Source organism: Haliaeetus leucocephalus, unplaced genomic scaffold (assembly GCF_000737465.1).
Source record: "Haliaeetus leucocephalus isolate CR32 unplaced genomic scaffold, Haliaeetus_leucocephalus-4.0 Scaffold189, whole genome shotgun sequence".
Classification (NCBI taxonomy): Eukaryota; Metazoa; Chordata; class Aves; order Accipitriformes; family Accipitridae; genus Haliaeetus; species Haliaeetus leucocephalus.
In genome coordinates, this window is record NW_010972625.1 from 322,776 (window position 1) to 346,844 (window position 24,069).

A 24,069-nucleotide genomic window follows, 5' to 3' on the forward strand; every position below is an offset into this window, starting at 1 on the left:
TGTCATTCTATGAATTCATGTGTTACATTCATCTTCTCATTTATTGGCAGAGACAAAAACTACAGTTGAAGGAAACTGCAGCTGAGAGGAAAAATTTCTAGGGTCGGTAATGTTCTTTGCTCACAGTTTAAGCATCTGTAGCTGCATCTGGAATTTTTACATTGAGTGATACAGACAGTTAATGGGGCAATGGTACAATTAATTTAATTGTATCACCAACTTTGGGTTCCCTACAGCATTTTAATTCCAACAGAGATATGATCTCTTCACACAATTCTGAGATACAAGTTCTTCATAATACTTTATCTAAAGGAAACCAGAGTCTAATAAAATATTCACACCAGTAAACATTCTTTTTACTGATGTTCTGTATGTCAGCACAACAGCAGGACAGTGGCCTCTCCTTTAATTTCTTTCATACAGGTTATGGGTCAGCCTTCACCCATTATGTAAACAACTAATAAAACAACAGTTGAATGAACACCACACTGGAAAATAAGCCCACAAGCGAACACAGACCCCAAATGAATACCTTCTAAATGTAAAAATAAATATTTTCCAAAAAACCTGTTTCATAACAAAGTGCATAAACATGTGACCATAACAGGTGGTTTTCCCTAGTTTTGATGAAATTGAAAAAGATCCATTAGCACGAGAAATAGCTGCCAAAACATACAGGTCATTTGAGAAAACTAAAATTCAGAACTGAAAATGATGTGGCCTTATTCAGATAACAGCTGGCTGCTGAGCAGTTCCTTAGTTGGAACAAAGAAGGCATCTGCTCGAACGCAGAGTTTATAATATCAAATAAAGTTTAGACCATGGCTTGACCCTAGGACTGCCTCTGGGGCCAGGACACAAAACCATACAGAGGGGATTTTTTTAGATCTTTCTTTATAGGTTTGATTTCAACATAACTCAGTGACAATTCAGACGTCCGTGCCATCCTGACAGCTGTCTGGGAGCCTACCTGGGATTAATCCTCCTTCTCAGCTCGGGCTCCCTCCTGGCAATGCATCTGAACAAACTGGCCTCCAAATCCTGATAAAATGTCTGACTTCAGAAAGAGACATAATAAGGATTTCCTTCATTTGATGTAAAGGGTTCCGTATTCAGAGAGCACAGGTCTGTCATCTTTAACTAGCTAATGCTTTTACTAAATATTTCAGAAGACAGCCAATTTAATAAGAATTGACATACCTACTCTATACCAACTTCTGCAAATCACTAGCATTAACTTTGAGCACACAGATGCAGCTGTTTTCAGGAGTTTTGTTAGTCTGGTATACCTTCCATGGCCGGCCAGTATTTTTTTCCCCCTGTGTGGGGGGAAGTAAAGAATTGCATCTTGGGATAAAAAGCATAATGTGAGGCCAAAGCAAGATCTGCAGTTTGAAAAGCAGCAGTGATTTTGCCTCTCATTTGCTCGCAGGCTGCTGGATGTGACCAGGATAAAACCATCGTTTCAGCCCTCGTTCAGCACAGCGCTATGCTTGCACCGGTCTAGTGCCAATGGGAAGTGCAACCCACGCTCAAGTGCTTTGATGAATTTAGGGATATCAAAGTAGTTCAATGAGTCAGCTTTCCTTCTTACTGTACAGTGCACCTTCCTCAACAGCAGGAAAGCTATTAGGGACAGTGGGTTAATTGTCTGGCTGAACTTCATGCCAGTGTGAGTCACAGTTTGCTTCTCTGATGAGGTTAAAAGCCAGTATAAGCAGTAGGTGAGACTGATAATGGCAAGAAATCACTACAAGCAAGGGAAATAAGCTGTATTTTGGTAATGCTCACAAATGTTTATTTCCATTTCTGCTATTTCTTAGAGCAGAGGACTTGCAAAACGCATTCCCTGTTTAGCTTCCTCCAAGCCAATGGCCATCTCTGATTCTTCGTGACTGTACAGGTAGAAATGCCAGCATGAGAGTGCTCCACAGAAGCCCCTGTAAAAAGCAATTATTTGGGGGTTGCTAAGAAGCCTCAGAAATCTGCTCCATATCCTTGAGTGCCATCTACTGTCCTGTCACTGAATACCTTAGGTGCAAACCTCCCGCTTGCAAAGCATTTCTGCCACCATGCTCAGGCTGCTTCTGACCAAGAACAGATACATCTTTCGTTACAGGAGAAGCGTCAGGCTGGAGTTTGTCACATTGGAAACTTTCACTGTAGGAGCCTGAAAGGTGATAGAACAGCACCTTCAGTGTCTTTCTCAAGGAAATAATTTGCTAATGAACACTATTACACATTCAGTAATCCCAAGGAAGTCTGTGAACATGTGAGCAAGCACCACCATTTTCTAGGAGTTTAATGGCCACCATGCAGCAAGTCAGCATAGCAATCCATGGGTGTGCAACCCACCCCAATTAAAAGGCAATGCAACAAAGAATCATCCATGAATCATCCATCCATGAAACAGGAGTGGAACAGAATTCATCCAGTATGCAACCAAGGTTCAGATATTTAATTAAATAATTCTAATAACAATCTAGAAAATGCATGTATTGCTAATCAATTCTATACTCTATAGGAATAACCTGCTGAACCATGCGAATGTGCAAACAACTCTCAGATTGCACCCAGAAATGTACAGTTATCCACCAGGATTCTTGTAGTGGTACAACCCAGACTTACACTTTGGGGGAAATTTTGCTGATAACATTCTTTTAACTGAGGAGTAGGATGTAGAAATGAGATGAAGCAAACAAGTGCAGCTAAACTAGTCCAAGTTACTTAAATACTTGAGCTCTTCTCAAATCTTGCACAATGCTTGAAAATCACATTTCAGTAGCCTTTGTATTCCTCTACAGTGTTTCGAAGTCTGGAGTCCCCTTCCCTCCACAGTCAACCTTTAATTACTTAGCTGTCCTTCCCCACTTCTTCACCCTGTTATCCCACAATACTTAGATGTTTCCCCATATTTCCAGGCCATAGGATCCCCAGAGGCTCCTTTCACAGGCCTGGAAAATAATTTTCCATAGCAGGACTAGGTCCGGAAGCTTCATTGGCAAGATAAGCTGGACAGCGTGGTGCCTGTTGGAAAGCCTGTTTCTCCGTCAGTGGCATAGGAGGCTTTCCTAGACAGCCCAGACACCTGCAGGACATGGACATGCGAGTGGAGAGCCCCTGGTGTGATCTGCTCCACTTGCATCACTGCAAGAAAATACGAACTTTAAGGGCTCATGTTTAATCAAACCTCTCCGTGGGGAAGTATACACAGAATTACAATCTGGGGATGTCTCTACATTAAGCCTCAGAGGGAAGAAGGCTTGTGGACTTCACCTCAGCATGTTGCAGTATTTCTTCCTTTCTCATCTGCAGAGGTCTGCAGGCTCATTCTGTCATCAGCCCAGGAGCAGCCAGTGCTACGGCCGAGAGACTCATCTCCTGGCCCTGCTGTAGGTTTTGATTTATTCAGCCTAGCTGGGAACCAACCTCCCATCTGGGTATGATACTCAGAGAAGACTAGCTCATCCCAAGCCCCCTTGCCATGAATAGGGCAGGTCACCCTGTCACCAGCACCCGAGCACCAAAAGCAACCCTGGGAAAGCAGGAGTCTGGGAGGGTTGCATTAAGCCAAAGCTGCACTGTCCCTCTTGAGAAGCATGGGGCTTCTGTACCCCCGCTCAGCCCACACCCACCCGGCAGAGCTGATACACCCCCAACCGGCCTGATGCAGCATGATTTTAAATCAGCCTTTGACTCAAAGCAACCAATTTGTTATTCGGTGTGACAGCCCAGCTTGTAAAATCGTGTAATATGATGTTAAGGATTTGCATTATTGTAAGCATTTTGTACACAACTTGTTACTAATTAAAACTGCTCACTACTTACAGAGTCTACTATAAAAGACTTGAAGTTGGAAAAAGATTTAATCTTAGATTATGGTCCTTTCATACTGCAGCACTTACAGCCTATAAAATGCCAGATTGTTGTCAAACTGCTGCATGAGGACACGGAAAACTCAACTCAGCACAGCTTTCTTTACAGATCCAAAGATTTAGAAATGCCTCAGACTATGCCAACAGGTATACCTTCATCCTCACATCCTGGAATTCAGGTGACATCCCTCAGCCAAAAAGAAAACAAACACTCAGCAACATCAATCCTGCCTGACTTTATGTCCCTCTCTGACAAATGATGCAGGTACGCAGTTTTGAATCCTGAGAAGGTCTGTGTTGAAAACGGCAATGCAGGACGAGTTGATCCCGTTTCCCATAACAATGTTTTGGCATGTGGAACGTATTCCAGATGGGTAGCATCAGAGGAAAAGTGAAACTTAACATATGACCACCATCTGGGTACAGTTGTACTCCTTTATTTTTGAGTTTTGCAGAAATTATAGGCCTATTGTAAGTTCCATTAACATGAAGTAGAAGTTTAATTTAATATGGATACATGAAGTGTGGGCGTACTGATATATTAGAAAGATTACTATTACCCAGAAAATTATAGTGGTCTCATGAGGTGGAAAAGGAAACTAAAGAAATGATATTTAGTTAAGTTATACCACTGGGTTTTTTGATAGACTTGTTTTTGCTTTGTAATCACGTGCAACGTTATTTTATTACCATGGTTATACCATTATTACAGTGTAATCTTGCACTTGATTACAAATCAAAACCAGTGGTAACTATGATAATAAAATAATGTGTTAACATAATAATCTACCAAAATGTAATAAAATAAGTGTTGCTGTAGATTTAACAAATGTAAATGAGTCATATGAGTGCCGTAGTAGAACTAGTTACTCTCAAGATACAAGAGGTACTTATCCCAATGTGATCTAGGAAAAATTTGGAAAAATCATTATGGAAAGTAGATAACATAAGATCTAAAGGGTAAGTTTAAAGGACTTAATCTTGGAAGTTGTTTTTCCTATGTTCATGCTTGTCAACGTTGACTTGCCATGTTATATCAAACAAATAACCTTGTTCTGCTGTTGTGCATCTTGGGTGGAGACAGCTACCTAGATTTTAACAGTAGACACACAGCTTCTGGCTTCTGCTGTGTTAAAAACCAATCTCTTTCCGTTTACTTCAGATCAGCTGATAAGAAGGAATGAACAAAGGCTTAACTGGCAAATTCAAAATTTTACCCAACAAATTCAAAATCTAAATAGTGGAGTGAGAAGTAGTTACCATTCAGAACAAATGCACCGACATAAGGACAGAGGTCTGCTGCCTCTTAAAAACAGCCATCAGTATTCATAGGTGTCAGACACGCATTTACAGTCTTCTGCATCCCAGTGGGTGCCAAATAGGTATGGTAAAAGCCTGTCATACAATTTCTATATCCCAACAGCACTGAGACCTTTTTCTTCAGCTGCTGCCTCTGATTGGGGATGGAAATAGGTGTTTATAAAAAAAATCAAACCACCCCAAATTTACCTAAAATAAACACGTTGCAAAAAAAATTATACATCAGAAGGTAGAAACAGATTGGTCAGGGTAACAACTGGTCTGTCCCGATAACTCCAGCACAGCTGGAGAAGAGAGCCTGCTGCCAACATGTCAACAGCAATGGAACTCAAACTGCCCAAAAAATAACGGAGAATCAACAGAACCTTATTGACCATCCTGCCTTGCCCATAAAAATCTCGTACCTAAGAGTTGATAGAGGAGCTAGGTATTTCATGTTTTTGCATTACTTGTTGAACTTTGTAGTCCTGAACCTTTTTCATCTAGGAACCGAGACAGCATCTTGGAGGAGAGATCACTCACTAAACCCACTGCTGTCACTGTGCTTATCAGAGTTCCTGCAGGAATAGTAAAGTTTTCCAACAACAAGAGTTATTACAACCAGAAAACATGGAGGAGGCTGGAAAAATGGAATATATATTTGAAATTAATACATGAAACCAAAATTGTTGACATAGCACATATTGGTAATCACAGTGTAGGCTTCGTTACAGGCTCATGCACAAATTCCCCTCATCTCATTAGCATCTTTAATGACAATTTTGGCAGAAAAGCTAGTGAGGGTCCATTCTGCTTCTGAGTTGTCCATTCAGAAAAGGGTTGTATTGTGTCAATGAGGCAGTGTGCAAATTAGCGCAATGCAGAGCAATTGGCATGTGGCCCCTCTTCCATCAATGTAATTTCCATTTAATTATCATGCAAGCAGATGAATTATATCAAAACCTCTTTCCCAGCATGTGCTAAATACACAAAGTGGCAACTTAATGCTACTCTTACCGTTAGGTCTCAGGGAAGTGAACTAACCTATGAGGGTATTTCTGCATATTTTAATGAATATTAGACAACTCTAGAACCAGAATTTCAAGGGGTGCGTCATGTGAATCACAGAGACATTAAAATCATAATTTGCTGAGTAGAATTTAATGATATCAATTCAATAGACAGATGTGAAAGGAAGTAGAAGAAATATTTGAGTTAATTCTGAGTTAATTGACCCAATCCTGGAAACATTCATAATTCAAACTAATGTGTTACATTGGTATATTTGTCTTTGAATATATCTAAGTGCTTTTCAGAGATTCACCTTGCTTCTCTGTATTTCTTTCCATCTTATGTAAAGCAGCTGTCTATATATGTATTGGCCTGCATAATGGCAGTGATTTTTCCATACTTTTGAGCTCAAAGGTTGGGTTGGCCCATTACATGCACCTCTTCTAAAAATGCAGTAGTCTGTTCCTCGGGGTCTTGGCATGTCACCGTCACTCAGGTTGAGCCCTTAGGCAAGGAATTGTGATATTATTGTATCAATCCCAAAAAGAACATTAAGGTTACCATATGCTGAAAAGAAATCGTACTTATTTTCACAAAATGCTGCCCATAACACAATACAGTAAAAGCAACAAATATGATAGGATGTACACAAATATACTAAACAGCAAAATGCTGACATGAGGCATCTATCCACATGCAACAACAGACTTCCGGAGTGAATACAGGCTTAATTTCCAAACAGAACAAGGATGAAAGAGTTTTTCAATTACATGTTAAGTCAAGACAGAGTACAGAAATACAGCTGACCATCCTTGGAGTTCTGCATTTCCCCTTACGTTCTCCAATATCTGCAGCTGCAGCCAGCACAGGAAAATGAGCCATATGTTAATATTTACAACAGACTGCAAGTAGGACCATTCCTGGAAATTATAACTGCTCACTGGCAAGTGCTGAGAAACACATGCTACTAACTAGGTCCTCATCGCAATTTCATTCTGCTGGGGTGAGTGAGAAGAGATAGCAAGTTCTCAGTATGAGATAATACGTCCTAGATGTTTGGGGTGTGAAAGTGTTGCTAGATTAAGCTGCAGGCACCTTCTAGGAGGGGAAGAAGGGGCATTTATGGATAAGAGAAAACAGAAATAAAAGTAATAACTGGTAGGGGGTGTTCGGGATGGACAGAAGGGATGAAGCCATTGAGATGCGTTCCTCTGTCACAGCTCAGGCCAGGCTGCTGTGGTCACATCTGTGTTTTAAACTCCAGGTCACACACATGATGCTTCTAAATGGAGAACATTTTATTTCCCGCTTTCCTAAGTCCATTTAATGTTTAGGTAATGATTAAGAGGAGTTGCTATCCTTCCTGCTCTATTATTTCATGGAATTTACTATTCTTCTCCCCCCCTTTAAAAAAAAAAAAAAAAAAAAACACACTTTTTACAAAAATCAATAGAAGCAAATGTCAGTTCACAGGCAGCTCCCTTGCTCACTGAGCAGATGCTGCTTGAGCACCAGGCTTTGTGGTGTGCTTGGAGAGGCGGTGCACATTTTAACTGGGTCTTTTTCCAGATGGCCAACAGATTGTGCGAATGAGGGAGGCTCGAGCTACAGCTGAAGCCAGATTCAGGCAAGTTTTGCAAAGGGGCACCTAGGCTGGGACTAGCATCCATATCTAAGTCCCTTTAAGAAGTTATCACAGGTAAATACGTATGTACAATGATATAGACTAAAATGAACACAATCTTGGTGAAATGTCTGCAGTTCCGGTAAAATCCTTTTTCTTTATTTTAAAATTTAAGTTTAAGATTAGGGGATTAAACATACCTAAGGAAGACTCTGGGTGGCCATGTCTCACATGGCCCCAGTGCCCAGAGGTGGTGGTGTTCCTCCTTTCAGACGAGGCTAAATCTGTCTGTGGGAAACACATTAGCTGTCTTCATTTTACTTGTCATCTCTGTGATCTGCCTGGCACCTTTATAAAGTAGCAAATTTATCATTGGAACAGTTTATCATCATAGGGTCTTTCTATTTATATACAACAATTCCGCTTTTCTCATTATCTTGTATCAATTTCTGATTTGCTACAAAGCATGTAAGTTTATGAGTTTAGTTGAAAAGAAATATAAAAGTTAATTACAATGAGGCAATGCACTTACAAAGCTACTACTGGATCTAACAGGCTACTGTCATAAAAAGTAAACAAAGATTCATGCATTTTAAAGCACATTTAGCTTCACTGATCTAGAAGCAAATTGGGCATGAGAAGATTGTACTGACAGCATTAAAACTGCTGCTGTATTTAAACTGACATCAGTACTCCTGTGAAACAGAAATATAACTCTACACACTCCAGGTTTTTGGGGCTTTACACTCTTGTGAGTTTTAAAACCCATTGCATCTTCCAAAAAAATTTAGCAAAAGGATGAAATAAAAAATATAATTGTATCTAAATCTTTATTTGCATTAAATAACAGCATTTAAATGTGTGCCATTCAAAATCATCCTAATGAGTCATACTTGAACATGAAAGATTTATTTTGGATTGGCAATTCTCAATTACACCAGGCAGGCAAGACATGCTTATCCAATTTAGTGTCTAAAATATGAAAAATAGCTCCCTGATTGGATGCTGCATACATGCTGTGGGTAAATTAAAGAACTGTAAGGCCATATGGTCAACTAGCGTAAGTAGGAGTTAATCCACTGAAATAATCTAGAGTATTTTAACATTTCCCTTCACCTCTCAGGAACTCGGAACTCAGACAAAGGTGGACTCCACCAATCTTTTCTGCTACATTTGTAGAGGCTGCATCCAAGGAAACATCCTCACTGACATGCCTGGGTGATATTTTACATGGTTCGTGCTTACCTAGAACTGCTTCCATGATGTGTTTTAGGGTCAGGCCGCATCTCAAGTTGAGCTGTGGAGCTGGAAGTGGTGCAAAAACCCCTGCCTCCACTTAGCAAGTGCCCACCAAGGCTTTGTTACAGAAACCTGCTCTGCAAGCTGCTTTCATTACCAATTAGCTTCTGGCCTAATTTCAGACCACAGCCTTAAATGGTTTAGAGATGATGGGCCTAACTGACCTAGTGATGAGTTCTTGTGCCCTAGTAGAGCTGTGAGAGAGGAAATACTGATAACATGTTCCCCTGAATAAAACTGCAAAGGGGAAGCAGCCCAGTTTATCAACTTTTGAAGGAAAGTTGCAAAGCATATTTACTTCTTACAAAGTACAAAGGTACATAGAGGCTCTGCTTTTTTCACACTGCAGTGTTAGGATTTTCTATTTTAAAAAAGCTTCTTGCAAGAACCTTGAGGTTGGCAAGGAGATGAATTTTTTATTTTGTAATAAGGTGCTCAGAGGTTTGTCATGGCTTTCTGTTGCTACACACTGACACATACAGATCCTGGCTTTGGCATCACAACAGCAGGCAGACCTGAAAGGAAACAGGCTCTGGAAGATGTAAGATATGACTGCAGTAGCTCAGTGTCTTACCACTACTCGGTAGCAAACAACAGGACACAGTGAATCAGAAAGTCCTTTTCAATCCTGTATTCCTGTGGGATCAGGAAACTCTCCTTGGAATCTCTTTGTGATTTCATTTTCCTATTTGGATCATGTTGGTCAGCAAAATATGACTTCTTTCTCTGAATTGAACGTGCTACTTCTGCTTTTTAAAAATTTTTATTTTTTAACCAAAACCAATGAAATAAACAAAAGAACCTCAACAATCTCAGCCAACCCAGAAGAAAGGAGTTCACTCCTTTTCCAGCAGGAAACATGGAGCAAAAAAGAAGCACCTGAGGGAGAACCAGCCTCACAAAGCCAATGCAAAGGCAATCGCAAGAAGCTTTTCACGCCAAACCACATTAAGCAAGTGAATTCCCACTGAAATACACTTTAGGATCAGGCCCTGCACAGGCTGGGAGCACGTTTCAGCACTGAGCTGAATGTTTCACACTGCACAGCATTAGATCATCTTACTTGGACAAATGCCAGCTCATTTCTCTTACCTATATGTACCATAAAGCTTTAACAGGAGAGTAGCTCATGCTTTGTGTGATGGTGCTGAAACCTAATAGACAGCAATGCCACAAAGGGAGCTGCATTGCAGTGACAGAAGAGATTTCCTTAGACTCAGAGGAAAGCAGCAAAACAGCTGGGACCCTTCTAGATGAAGGATGCTGCCATAGTCATGCCAAGAGCTACAGTCATGACCAGGCAGGAGGAGTGTAAAGAGGATTGGAGGAGGCAGAGAGGTGCTCTAGCAAAAGCCCTAGTCTCTCTGAACTTGCTGCCAATGTTCCCACTGACTTTAGCATGGTCAGGATCTCCCCTGGTGCATTTTGTCGGAAGCCATTCCCTAGGTCTACCTGTAAGCATAGGGGAAAAAAAGTCACACTGTGTTACCTACCTGCAGCCTCCTGCCACTGATCAAAGCAAAGGAGACAGTAACACATTTAGAAAATAAAATCTAGGGTGTTCTTCAGAATTTCTGTTTTTCATTTTTCTACATTTAGGAAAAAAAACCCAAACAAAACAAAAAACCAAAAGGACTTCTCTTTTCTACTTGATGGGTCACATTTAATCTCAGAAATATGGATTCATTCTTCTATACAGTATTTTGCACGTTAGCACAACCAATTTTGTTCAGGCCTTTCTGCAAGAGGCTCTGTCCGTGAAAAAGCCTGTCAAACCCACAGGGCAAACAATAAGGCTCTGCAGCATCCCTCACAATCTGTGAAAATCAGGGTCACAAGCACATTTTCCTGAAAAAGGCCAGGATTAGCTCTCAGCCTGGCAGTGCTGTAATGTGCCGAGACTATCGAATGGTGCATGCATGGCTCATTTACACCTGACACCCACCACTGCAAGGCTGGCATAGCCCCCTGACCACTGATGTGCACCCTGCTCTTGAGTGCATATCCAGGGGCTCTGTGATCCCTTACATCTTGCTGGAGGGGTGATGTTTAATTAAATCTAACACAAGCTGATTCAAAGCGCATGCAATCAATAAATGTTCTAGCAGACAACAGAAAGCAGCCATGCAACCTCCTCCATGAACCGCCCTCATGATGGAAGCTACCAGAAACAGAAGCTGTTGAAAGTGTTCGTGCTGTGTTCATCCATGCTGATCCGAGCAGCCTGAGCTCCACGTGCAGCAACATCATCCCTGGTAAATCACAGGCTAAAGGCTCCATTAACCCGCAGTAGGCAAAGTAGCTAGTTGCTTAACAGCAAGAGGTTAGGAGGAACAAAAAAACATGTTTACAAATGTGAAATGTTTATTGTTCTCTGGTGTTTTCTCCTAAAGCTGGCACATTGACAAGATCCTCTTCTCAATGGGAATGAACACGGGGAGGGTAATAAAGAATACCTCTGCCTAGACTGAGAAGCAGGCTGAAGCCAAAGCTGGATGATATACCAGCAGTGCAGAGTGAAGAAATAACAAGAAAGAGGCAGGTGGTAAAAAATTAAATAGTAACAGATCTGCCTCTGTATCTGACAGCAGAAATTGGTCTTCAGAGTCCCATAAACTGATGCTCCACAATGTGGATTATAGCTGAGATCAAATTAGTCATAAGGACCTGGCACAAAACTGCCGGGCCCTACCCACAGCAGGTAGGAAAGGTGCCATTCAAACTCTCTCTTAAGCTGGCATTGATTTACTCTGGGGAAAATCCTCTTTGCAACAGCAAACCCTTTGCTACATCACCCAGAGCTCAGCAGTATGGGAAACAAGATTAGAGACCTAAGGCAAGGGGTCCTGTCCTCTCCTCATGAAAAAAAAAAAAAAAAAAGAAAGAAAAAAAAAGACTTGCCACATGCAAGTGAATCTGAGCAATGCTGAAGTGATGGGCAAGAAGCCTGTAGAGGACAGCTAATACGTGAGCTGCTGCATCCTGGGAGCTCAGGCATAGCTGTCTTCATCGCTGTCAGAGGAGGACATGCTGAGCTCCTTCCTTGGAGGAAGAGATGCTCGCTGACCACAGAAACCGGCTTCTGTTTCCCACAGGCCCCAGAGAGCTGCCCAGTTCACAGCACACGCCTGCAAACTGCAGACTGGATCTCACAGCTTTGCAGCCCCGGAATGGCTTTTGCTGTTTGAACATGCTGAAGGACGGCATCTGAGTTTCTCAGCAGTGTTACAGGGTTGGAAATCTGTTTTCAGTCAGCATTAGAATAAACATGGGAACTTTTGAAGATTTTTGCAGTAATAGAGTTATGTTAAAAAAAATACACATTTTCAGGACAGAAGTTCTACTTTATACTTTGAAATATAGTCCGAAACGCCCTGGTGATTATTATGTTACTGGATAAATTTTTAGGTTTTGCACAACAGATCATCACGAAGCTGGCAGAATGGGGACTCGGACTCCCACATGCTGCAGAAATACTTCACCAGCAACGAGAATAATCCCATTCCTCTTCCAGCTCCCCAGGAGAAGCGCCGTAGACATGGATACACTTCTACAGAGTTTTCACTTTTGGCAAGGCACCGTATTTTAATAAAAAATATAATTAGACGAAAGCACTCTGAGCAGTTTTATTTGCCATAACATGCTTGCTCAGGATGCTACAGGGAGAGGCCCTTGCTCCCTGCTTTTCTGCAGCGTGAGGCATCAAGTGGTTCATAGCACAACGGGGTCCAGGCTCCCACGAGCTGCAGCAGAGCAGGTACAGGAGAGAGGGAGCTTCACTGAGTAAAGCATTCGCTTCCAGAGCGCGTAATGAAGAATAACAGCATTCATTTTCAGAAGGAAAGTGCAGACCAGTACACCTTGTGGAACATGACCTTTGTATCTATAACCAAAGTTAATGACGCCTTGCCGAGAGCCCAGAAGGGACACTTGTGCATTCATTATAGCCACTTATTAACACCCAGTTCACTTGTCCTACCTCCCATAACAGATGGCAGTGCAGGTAAGAGAGATATCAAAATATCACAGAGGCTGGGTGATAGTTGAGGTTCGTTGCACCTATACATCGTTGCCCCACAATACTTGCTCTGACTTTGGCCCCTGTACATTGCACACAGCAAAGAGCATGGCCCGGGCTGGGGTTTGGTATGGCTGCATGCTCTCACACGGGTTGGAGGAAAGACTCAAATGGTCCCGTCAGACAAACACAGGGGGAATTGCTGACACAAGGAGCTGCCTGCAATCCTTTCTTGTGGGGCACAGCATCTCCAAGGATGCAATTCAGATGATACTTGGGGTGCACTACCAGCAAGCCCTGCCTGCTCCTTTCTCTCCCAATATTCTCAAATACATTCCTGGCTGTCTCATCCCGCTTGCCATGACAATGCTGCAAATTTACCAGCTGCTGTCGCTGCAGAGAGGCCTGCTAAGGAAGGGATAGATTTGTCCTGAGGGAGAGGAAAAGAGCTTCCATACGCAAGATTTACAGTGGGTCCCATGGATTTTTTTAGGAGGAATTTACAATGCAAGCCAAGGTTTTACTAAAATCCGATTTTTTATGGGGCCGGTTCCTATTATATTAAAAGTGACAAGCTTTCTAAATCTGTCCATGCAGCTGCAGCACATAGAGAAAAAAACAGCTCAGTTACTGATAAAGGACATTACCATCTGCCCAAAGAAGTGACGGCAGGTCAAACGCTGAACACTATTATAATTTAACCTACTAGAAGACAGATCCTGCAGATGTTAGGAGTGATGCAGAACTATGTTCCAGAGGAGCTAAGTGTGCTTTCCAGCACTTTTTGCTCTACCCAACTTCAGGCTGAGACACTGTTTAGAAGTCAAATCCAACTCAAAGTAATGCTTTAACATAATTAAAATAAACTTCCTAATTGACAACAGTCTTTCTGCAGGCAGCAGGGACTTCCCTGACTTGCTTCCTTGAATTTATAAAATTTATTTAGGGATTGTTCCTTTGCTTGCAAGCTTCGAAACCAAAATCCATGCATTGTCTCAAAAGGAAAAACTCAGCAGAAAGAAAGCCAATATATAGGCTTGACCAGGAAACTTTTCACTGTCCTCTTCCTAGACCAGAACCTCACCATCAGTGCTGTCCGTGTGTCTTGTTTTACAGGGCACAGCAGCAGCTCATCATGGAAGAGGTGGAGACCACCTTTCTCCAGTTTTATGGGCTGCCCATTTTTGATCTTTCTCTTACTCAACCTGCTGAGGACTCAAACTTCAAGGAGGCTTAGAAAGGAGTGTATGAAGAAGCCACTTCAGTCAAATGAATGTTCGCAGGCAGTAGGACCAATCAGTACAGATGTTACTGGTGACATGTTATTTCATTGAAAATAAAAACAATTTTAAGCACCGTGTTTCTCAGTCGGGGGTAGCTGTACCCACACAAACATCTTTTGTCACTTAACTGCATCCATGGTTTGACGTCATTTGTGCTTCCTCTACATTTGTGGTCCACCCAATATTCTTAAATTCTCTTTGGATTGTTGCATGACCTCTTGGAGAGGAAGACAACAACAACAACAAATAAATCAAATACCTCAACACACTTCACCAAGGGCTAAGCTTTTTTTTTTTAAACAATTTTTTTTATTTTGCATAGCTACTACAAGACTGCCACATGCCTTCCAGAAGAGTGTCCAGCAGTTTTTTTCTATGATACTAATTGAGAAAATGAAAGACACAGAAAGAAAAGGCATTCATGCTAATTTCATATAAAGTATTTATCTCGACGGAGAATATTGCACTAGGGTCATACACAACCTGCCTGTTGAGAAAGTCCTGGGGATGGGGCTGGTCCTTGCATGAACAAGTGGAATTTCATCAGTTAGACAAAAAAAAATGTCCCAATGACTGTATCCAGCTCATATTGGTGCCATTCTGCAAATATCAAATTTGATTTCTCGTCTCTTATAACAAAAGAATACAAAAACCTTGGGGAGATTTTCATACAAGACATCAATAAAAAGACACATCAAAATAATGAGAAAGAATAACAAAAGACTAGAATAAGTTAAATTCCTGTGACAATTTTTAAAAACAATTCTGCCTTAATAAAAATAGCAAGAAGATGACTCTGAAGTGCCGTGGAGCACTATGGTCTTCATTTCGAAGTGCTTTGCACTGCTCAGATGATGACACTTTCCCCACTAGTCTGGCTTCCAGTCTTTATTGTGCAAAGTCCAACATTAAAAATTTAACTAAAAAATAAAATAAACAAGATAAAAAGCCAAAAACCAAGGTATGGATAATCTCAGATGAGATCAGAAATTAAATTAAGAAGAAATTTATGTGTATGGAGCAAAGCCAGCTTTCAATGTAACAATTGACAGCTAAAGGCTCCTACTCAAAATGTTTTGGAAGAGGTTGATGCTAATACAAGTGACCAAATTTAATCACTACTGAGAAAGGGCATGTAGCATCACTCCCTCTTCTTGCTAGCTATTGTCACCCTCTCCAGCCCTGAGCTCCTGCGCTGATTTCAGCTCTCCAGCCTTTGACTCTTACTTGACCAGAAGCCATCAGTTTTCCACCAATGCAAGCTAAAGCTATACAGGGTCCTAATGCGATTTCCAAACGTAATCAAGCAGAGTGTCATCATAGGGTGCAATATTTTCAGGGGCTCTGGAAAATCCTGCAAGTTAATGTTTAGCTGCCTCAAAATATTTTACAACCAAGGTCCCATACTCAGCGGGATATGGAGAGTATCCAAGAGGCTATTTAGTATTCCCTCCCTCCCCTCACTCTAAGCACAATTTAAACTTTGGGTAGCAGAAGAGAAGCTTTTACATGGATGCAGGGCACACCATACAGAGCTTTTTTTCTGCAACAGCAACACAGATATGCCACAACTTAATTCCACTTGTCACATTAGGTAAACAAGTTGTTTATGTGGAGAAAATTCAGTAGCAGGATACTCAATATCTGAATTAAAGTTTTCTATGTATCTAATAAACTGGAAAGAGAGTGAGCAATGTTGTAGCATGTTTTTAGATTTCACAAAATTATTTAGGTTGGCTGAGGTTACAAGAAATCTGTGGGGCCTTCAAAAGAGAATAAATGCTGCTGGATGAGTGCATAGCATAGCAGCCAATAGATTTTACTGATGGCAAAAGATAACAAACTAATACATGCTGTTGGATATAAATTTCATTCCACACATCCCAGATACAAGGTGTCATTGGAGAGAAAAAAAAAAAAATATCCCATCTCAGAGTTTATGACATAGTAGAAAGTGCAAGCAGCCTAGGTGTTTCCATTCACTCACACTCTAGCAGAAGAATAAATTGTAGTGGTTACTCAATACAAACAGAAAGGTCATGCATTTAAAATTAACATGCATGAAAAATAATTTCTGAAAATAACGCAACTGCCATCTGGAACTTGGTGTAGTCAAGATGCAGCTAAGGCCATAACTTGGCAGGATTTTTAAAATGACTGACCATTTCTAGATACCTGAATATCATATCACAAAGTGCTAAACAAAACGTTGAGACAGATAGGTAACAGGGGATACAATTCACATAATATAGGGCACAAGTCAAACACCAGCCAATGTAGTCTAGGAGGAAACGTCCCCTTTGAGAAGGCTTTTCTGTAACAGTCTGGCACAGGAAAATTCGTGGCTTTGCTCAGGCCCCTGTCAGAAACAAAATATTAGTCGAGTTGGACCTCTAGTCTGATTTGGTCTGGCAGTTATACTCCAGACTCATTCTCCAGGGTTTTCCATTCATTAAGACCTTTATCTATATTCTAGATAACAGCAACCATTTATAATTTGCTATTTCCTTTCTTATCTCCATTGCAGCTCGTGGTAGGCTTAGGGTCACTGTAACTATGTAGTTTGGTTTTTTTCCAGAGATTTAAAATAATTTCCATTCTCCTTTCATTGTTGTCTCTTCTGAAGGGAAGTGCAGCTCAGCAGCACCTCCCCCATGCCCGCAGCTGTCCCCATGGCTCCTGGACCACCTTCACAGCACCCTGGCCACAGCAGAGCAGACACCACTCTCTGAGCGTCACCTGCATGAGACGTCAGGGTTCATGTTCCAAACAGCAGCATTTGCCTCTAGGGGTCAGAGAACTAAGGCCCATCCACATCCCTAAAAATAACTTCCTCATAAATGCACGTAAACTGCTGCTGAAATACAATTTTCTCAGCACAGAGGTGGATGTTTATAAGGCTCTGGGAAGCTCAGCTGGCACTGGCTCACACTGTGGCTGGGCTGGCAGCCCACAGCTTTTACCCTCACCCCCTGGGTTTTGCTGCAGGCATTTGCCTTGTCTTCACTGCTCTTATGCCAGGCTCTGGCTTTTCTTTCTCTTCTCTTCCAGCTGCCCTCTGAGGATCCTGGTTATAAGCCATGAAAAGCTTTTGTTTGTTCTGCTCCTTCCCACCATCCCAGCTCACTGATCAGAGGCAATAAACGTATATGGGAACTGGTACTGCTCCGTACCGGCTCCTTCTGAGTGAAGGTGGTGTGCTTCTGGCATCATTTCTAAGGGCATTATTTTAACAAGGTGAGATTTCACCTTTCTCCCAACGGCAATCATGTTAATACTTAATATCAGTCATATAAATATTTAAAGCCTCACTACAGTATTGAGAGAAGCAGTTAGCATCTGTCTAGCCCTAGGAGGGCCCAAACACCTAACCTGATAAATATTCTTGTTAAAAGAGCTTGAGCTTCCACTGTGCCATGAGATGCTGCTGGCGCTCTCTGGAGATGAAGCCTTGGCAATACTGTGCTTGTCTTCACTCCTTTTATCAACATGGTGTTCTGCTCTCCGCTGCCACGATACCAGCCCTGGATCCAGGCACCACTCTGCCCATCGGCCAGGCTAGGAGAGCTCCAAAATCCCAGAACATCTGAAAATTTCAGCTGACCCCATCACTAGCAGAGCTGAGCAGGGAGCAGCAGTTACTACCGGCAGTAATGCAGGCAGTTAAACCAGCTGAGAGAGGAAAGGGACCCCCTCAGTCCTCCCCGAGGTGTGCAAATACATATCCAGCAGCCCAGGAACAGCAGGGCGATGCTGCCCTGGCATAGGGAGGCACTCGGGGTAACGTGGCACAGGGAGGACAATGCCAAAGCAGCGCGATGGGTCACAGGTCACGGTCAAAACATCCACTGCCAGTTCACATATTTTGGGGTTACCATTTTTCCAGACCATTGATGGATTTTAAGCACAACTTGTTATGTTAAAATATCAGGGTGATCTCACCAGTTTGCTACATCAGTCATAAGCCAACGACTAGATTATATAATAACTAGCTAAAACTAAGCCAGGAGTTTGTCGGAAGAGGAAGACTATTAATTACTCCAGGTGGATTGACACAGTCACTTACACGTATATGTGACTACAGACACTTAACTCACAACCATGAATACACTAAAAGAGTTAAGGAAACTCCAGTATAGGAAACGTCATTTCTTATTTCATCTTTTTTTTTTTTTTTTTTTTTTTTTTTTTTTTTTTTTTTTTTTTGAGAATGAAGGGCCAAAACAACAACTGTATTTAACTCCTTGTATCCTTGCCACACAGCATTTGGACTCAGGTGCATGTGGCTGCTTGCAGCAGTAAATATTAACCTTGAGAGCCATTACTAGAAATCAGCAGGGGGAAAAAAAAAAATTAAAAAAAATAAAAATGACAGAGCAGATGGCCCCAGCTGTTGAAGGAGCACATTGCTCCTTGCTGCAGCTTCAGAAAATACCCAGCATCATCAAAGTGTGCAGCATGCCTTGGCACTGCTGAGGAGATCTGCATTACGAACAATCCAGGCACCCTCCGTCTGTCCTTTCAGGTATCGACTGCACCCAGAAACTTACTCAGCAACACCTTGTCCTTGTCTTGCCTGATCAGGTCTCTCTGCAAGATGTTCACTGCTGATAGCAAGTGCCACCCTAGAAAGGCAAAGCAGGGTCAGGCGAAATGAGACTGCAGAACAGGCTGTTTCACTGACAGCTCTTTCTGCTCCCCCCCTTCCCTCTGCAGGGGAAATAAACAGCGAAGTCTGCCGCAAGTGCTCAGCACATCTCTGTCACCACATAATAATGATGATAATTATCAATAATAACAATAATCTGGATGTAAAGCTGCTCCAGCAGTTGGGGCTAATGAATGCTGCATCTAATACCAGCCTTCCTGGAAGCTGCATCTGGCTGCCAACATTACAGTGTTTTTTGAAACGCAGAGAGAGAAGCCTGGGCACCTGGAGTCACAGATGAGTGTGCTGGCCACTTGTTGGCCACACTCTGGCAACTTGTTAGCAGCTGTGAACCCGTTTCATTAGAACAAAGAAAGTTTAATACCTTCTGTAATTTCCACTCAGATCAGCTGATGAGATTCCCTTGCATTCCTTCACTAGTCCTAGTAGGCAAAGAACAGCCCTCTCTTTCTTGCCCATAAACACTAGACACGATGCAAAGCCACCACTGCTTGTCCATAAAATGCTCCAAGGTGAGCAGACAATCTCCATGTGTTGTCAGAAGCTCCATTACATGCAGAATACTTGATGCCTTATCACACCAGTATCTTTAATTAATCAGAAGTTTTTCCATTGAGATTAAACATGGTGTTAATTTCTCATTTACTCTCCCCAATACATGCTTATTAATTAGCATGCTAATCTGTTTGGTTCGTTAGGAACTGCATGCCATGGAAAACGTTCTAAGTTGTCAAATGCAACTCATCGATTAGTCCAAGACTGATAAATATATCTGAGCACTGACTAACTGGTGAAAAATCCAGCATGACACATCCTGCCATCCCTTCCTTTGTAATAAGATTCTTGAATTAACTGACAACTTGATTTTTCCTTCTTCTAATTAAGAAAAGCAAACCACTGAAAACCAGAAGTCTTTGTGGAGGGTGTCTAATTTTCCGGTTACGCTTGAAGTGAAATCTACTTCATCTACCTCATTAGCTGAAAAGTAAGGAAATGAACCTACTCTGCAAACCAGAATTTATCACTGGGGCTGAGAGTGCTGATGTGGAAACTTAAATAGAAGAGTGATGAAGTTGCTTTTATTATATGTTTTTTTTAAGGTTCCTTTCTGACTACATAAATTAAAAGTGACTTCTACAAATCTAGAAGAGATGTGCTGCATACATTCCTCCATGCAGCATACGGCAGCTTTTGAAACAGCCCAGTGTCATAATACCTAGAGTTTATAGAATGCACAGGGTAAGATATACAGCATAAAAATGACTGAACATTCACAATTACAGTTCCAAGCAGTAACGCTCTCCCTGCTCAGTCCATGGCCGTGAACCCCGGTTACTCCCAGAGGAATTCTGCTGCTGTGTGAATATTTGCCCCCTTAATCACTGATACTGGTTCGTGTGCTACCATGTCAAACAGAATATAAAACCTACTAAAGCATTTGTATATGTTTGGATTTCCTGACCTCTAGCTTTTAGAAAACAAGATAAAGTCCACTGTCCTACTGGCCACTGTGGCATCCAGAGCGCTTGCAGGCTGCTGTAAGAACCACCATTTTTCCAAAAACTATAGCTCAAAGGAAACTAAGCCAAGAAACCCCATGTTACCCAAGAGGCCAGACTCTGTCCTCAAAACCAGTGTGTGCAATGGTACAGAGATGCTACTTGTGACACCAGATAAAACAGACTCAGGAATAAGGGATGGATCTCTGGAGGCTGTCAGTTATAACAACATTTGTTAACGTTGCGACTCTGCCAAGAGCCTTTCCAGCTGCTGCCTCATGTTGTCATAAGAACTGGTCCACCAAGCTGAGTATAATATACAAGGTACCTGCCTCCCCTCCCTGGCAAGGGCTTCCGAGCTGGCCCAGGGGAGCAATGCCAGCACCCAGCATGGGTCCAGTGGCCTCCTGGCTCTGCTGAAGTAACAGCAGCTATTCTCATTTCTCACAGTATTTCCACAACTTTTCCATGCCTGTTCTGAAATTATAACTTTTGCTCAAAAATCTATTCAATGCCATTTGCCTGCAGAGAGGTGCTTGGGCCATCAACAGCTAATACTGGTACTCTGGTAGAAAAGAGGAATAATTACAACTCCTCTTCAGATCAATGATATTTACTTGCCTCCAAATATGCAGCATGCTTTACACCTCTAAACAACTTTAAGTAATCATTTTCCAGGCAAAACGGAAAATCCATTTCCATTAGTTTCCAAAGACTCAGAAAGTATGTATGTAGGAAGATCACCTCCATAAATTCACCTTTTTAGAGTCACTAGGTAATCCAGAATTTATGCAAGTGCAGGTCAATAAAATCATTCAGTATTTATATGCTCCCTTTCAAGCTCCAGGGAACCAGAGTAAAATGCTAAAAATAAAATAGACATGTTGTAACACACAGAAGATTTAGAGATAGAACTATTCTGACAGCCCAAAATAAAAGGTTTTATGCATAAGATCTCAATGGCTAGGTCTGTACCTAAATCACATATTGATTTAACTCACTGTAGACAAGTTATATAGGCTTTGGAATGATGTATGCTTGATCAATGTGTTCTAGAAATTAATCTCTGTCTGACTTAATCATTTAGGCAAGTGAAGAAGTCACATAAATATCCCTACATTTTACTTCATAGGACAGTAAACCAATTTCTAATCAAATTTGTAAGTAAACAGTATTATTTGTTTCCAAGAAATATCAATATTTAAGTACTTTTCAAAGAAAATCTGAACACAGACTTCAAAAGTGATTAAATATTATCTATTAAACACACATACATCATATTGATACGTGAGTATACAAACATGATGATCAGAGATACAGAGGCAAATGCAATATCCCTTTGTAATATCCAGGAGTGGGGAGTCCTATCACCATGCTGAAAAAAAATTGGATTTGGAGTCTCGGACAGATGAGAAAGCTGGATGCATTTGATACCTTACTCCTTTGAAGTGCTAACAGTGATTCTACACTTGAGTGCAGGAGCAATGCCCTACTTTAGCACAAACACACCGACCCTAATATGGTAGGGGAGAAATAAATGCTTACGCCTATACATACAGATCTCAAAGTGTTTTAAAATGGAGGGAATTTTCTCAGGTTAGAGATAGGGAAACTGAGGCACGGAAAGGCAAAATGACCCTCTGAAAGGCACAAGGCAAGCTCAGGTATAAATGCCAAGAGTGAAGGCTTTTATTTGAATTGCAAATCTACTAGTGCAAACCTCCTTTCTTAACCACGCTCTTGTTCAAACTCCACTGATATCAGTGGGAGCTCAAGGACTGATTCCGACCTGGCTTAGAGCTGGGTCAATCACAAACAGGTTCCTCAGCTTTTCCCTAAACTCTTGTGTCCTAGCTAATTTGGGGGCAATACAACCAAAAAGGTAACAAGCTGACTCACTGTTGCAGGGTATTTTTGGTGGTCTCAGCAATAAAAAAACTCTACACCAACACCATTCACAGGTCATTCCCGGCAGCATGGAAACAAGCTCTGCTCCAAGCAGAGCATTGCCCTCACCCAGCAGAGTGTGAACCTCAGCACAGACCCATGCCCAAGTCCACACTGATTCTCCCCAAGCCACCAACGCACGAAAAACGGTGCAAAGCAGATTGCTGCAGCCTCAGGGGATTCCCTGTGAAAGTGTATAGTCAAACAAGGAGGGAAGCCACTTACCATACAGGACTGTAATGAGCGACACGGGCATGACCAGGATACCCACCAGCATGTCTGCCACCGCCAAGGACATCAGGAAGAAGTTTGTGGCATTCTGCAACTTCTTCTCCAAGGATACAGCCATAATTACCAATATGTTCCCCCCAATGGTCAGCAGGATGACAACCAGGATCAGGAGGGCCGGCCAGTTCTTCTCCCGCACAGACATCCGAGAGACTTCACCCTTTTCAGAGGCATTAAGAGGATCAGATGTAGGCAAACTCTGATTCAGAGTCAAATTGCTGCTTAAGGACCAAGCCATCAGACCACCACGCAAATTAAAATCCAGCGTAACAGACACTGTCGTTAAGCTGAGTAATATTCCAGTGCTACTTAGAGTGCTCATCGTCTGGGATGGGTTTTTCTGTCTCTTAACCGTGCCTCAGAGATGATCCCTTTTCCAAATTGTGGGTCCAAGGCAGATGCCGAACTTCACAAAACCTGAGCCAGAAAATCATTTGATCTTCCATGGTGAAACAAACCTTACAGAAGTTAGTGTGGAGCTCTTTCAGTTTCTTTGAGTGTGGTGGAAGATGACCACTGACCAGCAACCTCAACGGAAAGGAGACTTTGCAATCTCCAGCTGGTTTCCAGGTCCACCATTCTGAAAAGGAAAGAAAAAGTATATTTTTCACTGAAATCACAGTATACACAACACCTTCTTTATCCCCACGTAAAAGACATTCTTATTCTCTCCCTTCCTGCTGGCTAGGATGTTCTCCAGACTGCAAGTAATTTATCTTATGGGTACAGACTATGCCTACAATTATGGGGGAAGAGAGAGAGAGAATCTCATCAGCGTGCTCTGGCTGGTTAAAAGCTGATTATCACTAATGAAATGTTTTGTGAAACCTGCAAAAGCAAGTCTGAAGAGCAAAATATGTTTCAATTGATAGCCACTTCACAGATACTCCGCTGCTGTGTAAAATAGTAATTGCATGAAATTCCAACCAATCCAGATAGCACAGCCAAAGCACAGTGTAAACCATCACCTTAAATGGAAGTGCTTGGATATATTTTGCATATTTTGACATAAAGCACAGGTGTTGTAAAAACCCTCAGATGTTAATGACTAACTCTCCGATAATAATGAAGACTATAGTTTGGGTTTTATTAAGAAATAAATGGTGGATAAGATGCTATATATTAGGTAACATTATACAATACTATGCTGTCAATCTCTCCAAACGAACAAATAACAAAGACTGAAGAGAAAGGACAAACTTTCATAAAATCTGAGCAGTTATTTCTGTTCTTCTTCATTCATTTTTGTGCCACTGT

The 24,069-nt window shown here is 41.7% G+C and overlaps 1 protein-coding gene across 4 annotated transcripts in view; it reads right to left on the reverse strand.

Annotated features, from left to right (window-relative positions):
* HTR2C (5-hydroxytryptamine (serotonin) receptor 2C, G protein-coupled) overlaps positions 1–24,069 on the reverse strand; it is a 97,078-nt gene that overhangs the window by 22,357 nt on the left and 50,652 nt on the right. For all 4 annotated transcript variants that reach the window (XM_010565274.1, XM_010565271.1, XM_010565275.1 and 1 more), the window contains exon 3: positions 22,750–23,392. In XM_010565274.1, the coding sequence (XP_010563576.1) occupies positions 22,750–23,134 (385 nt within the window). In that variant the 5' untranslated portion in view covers positions 23,135–23,392. The remainder of the gene's footprint in view (positions 1–22,749; positions 23,393–24,069) is intronic.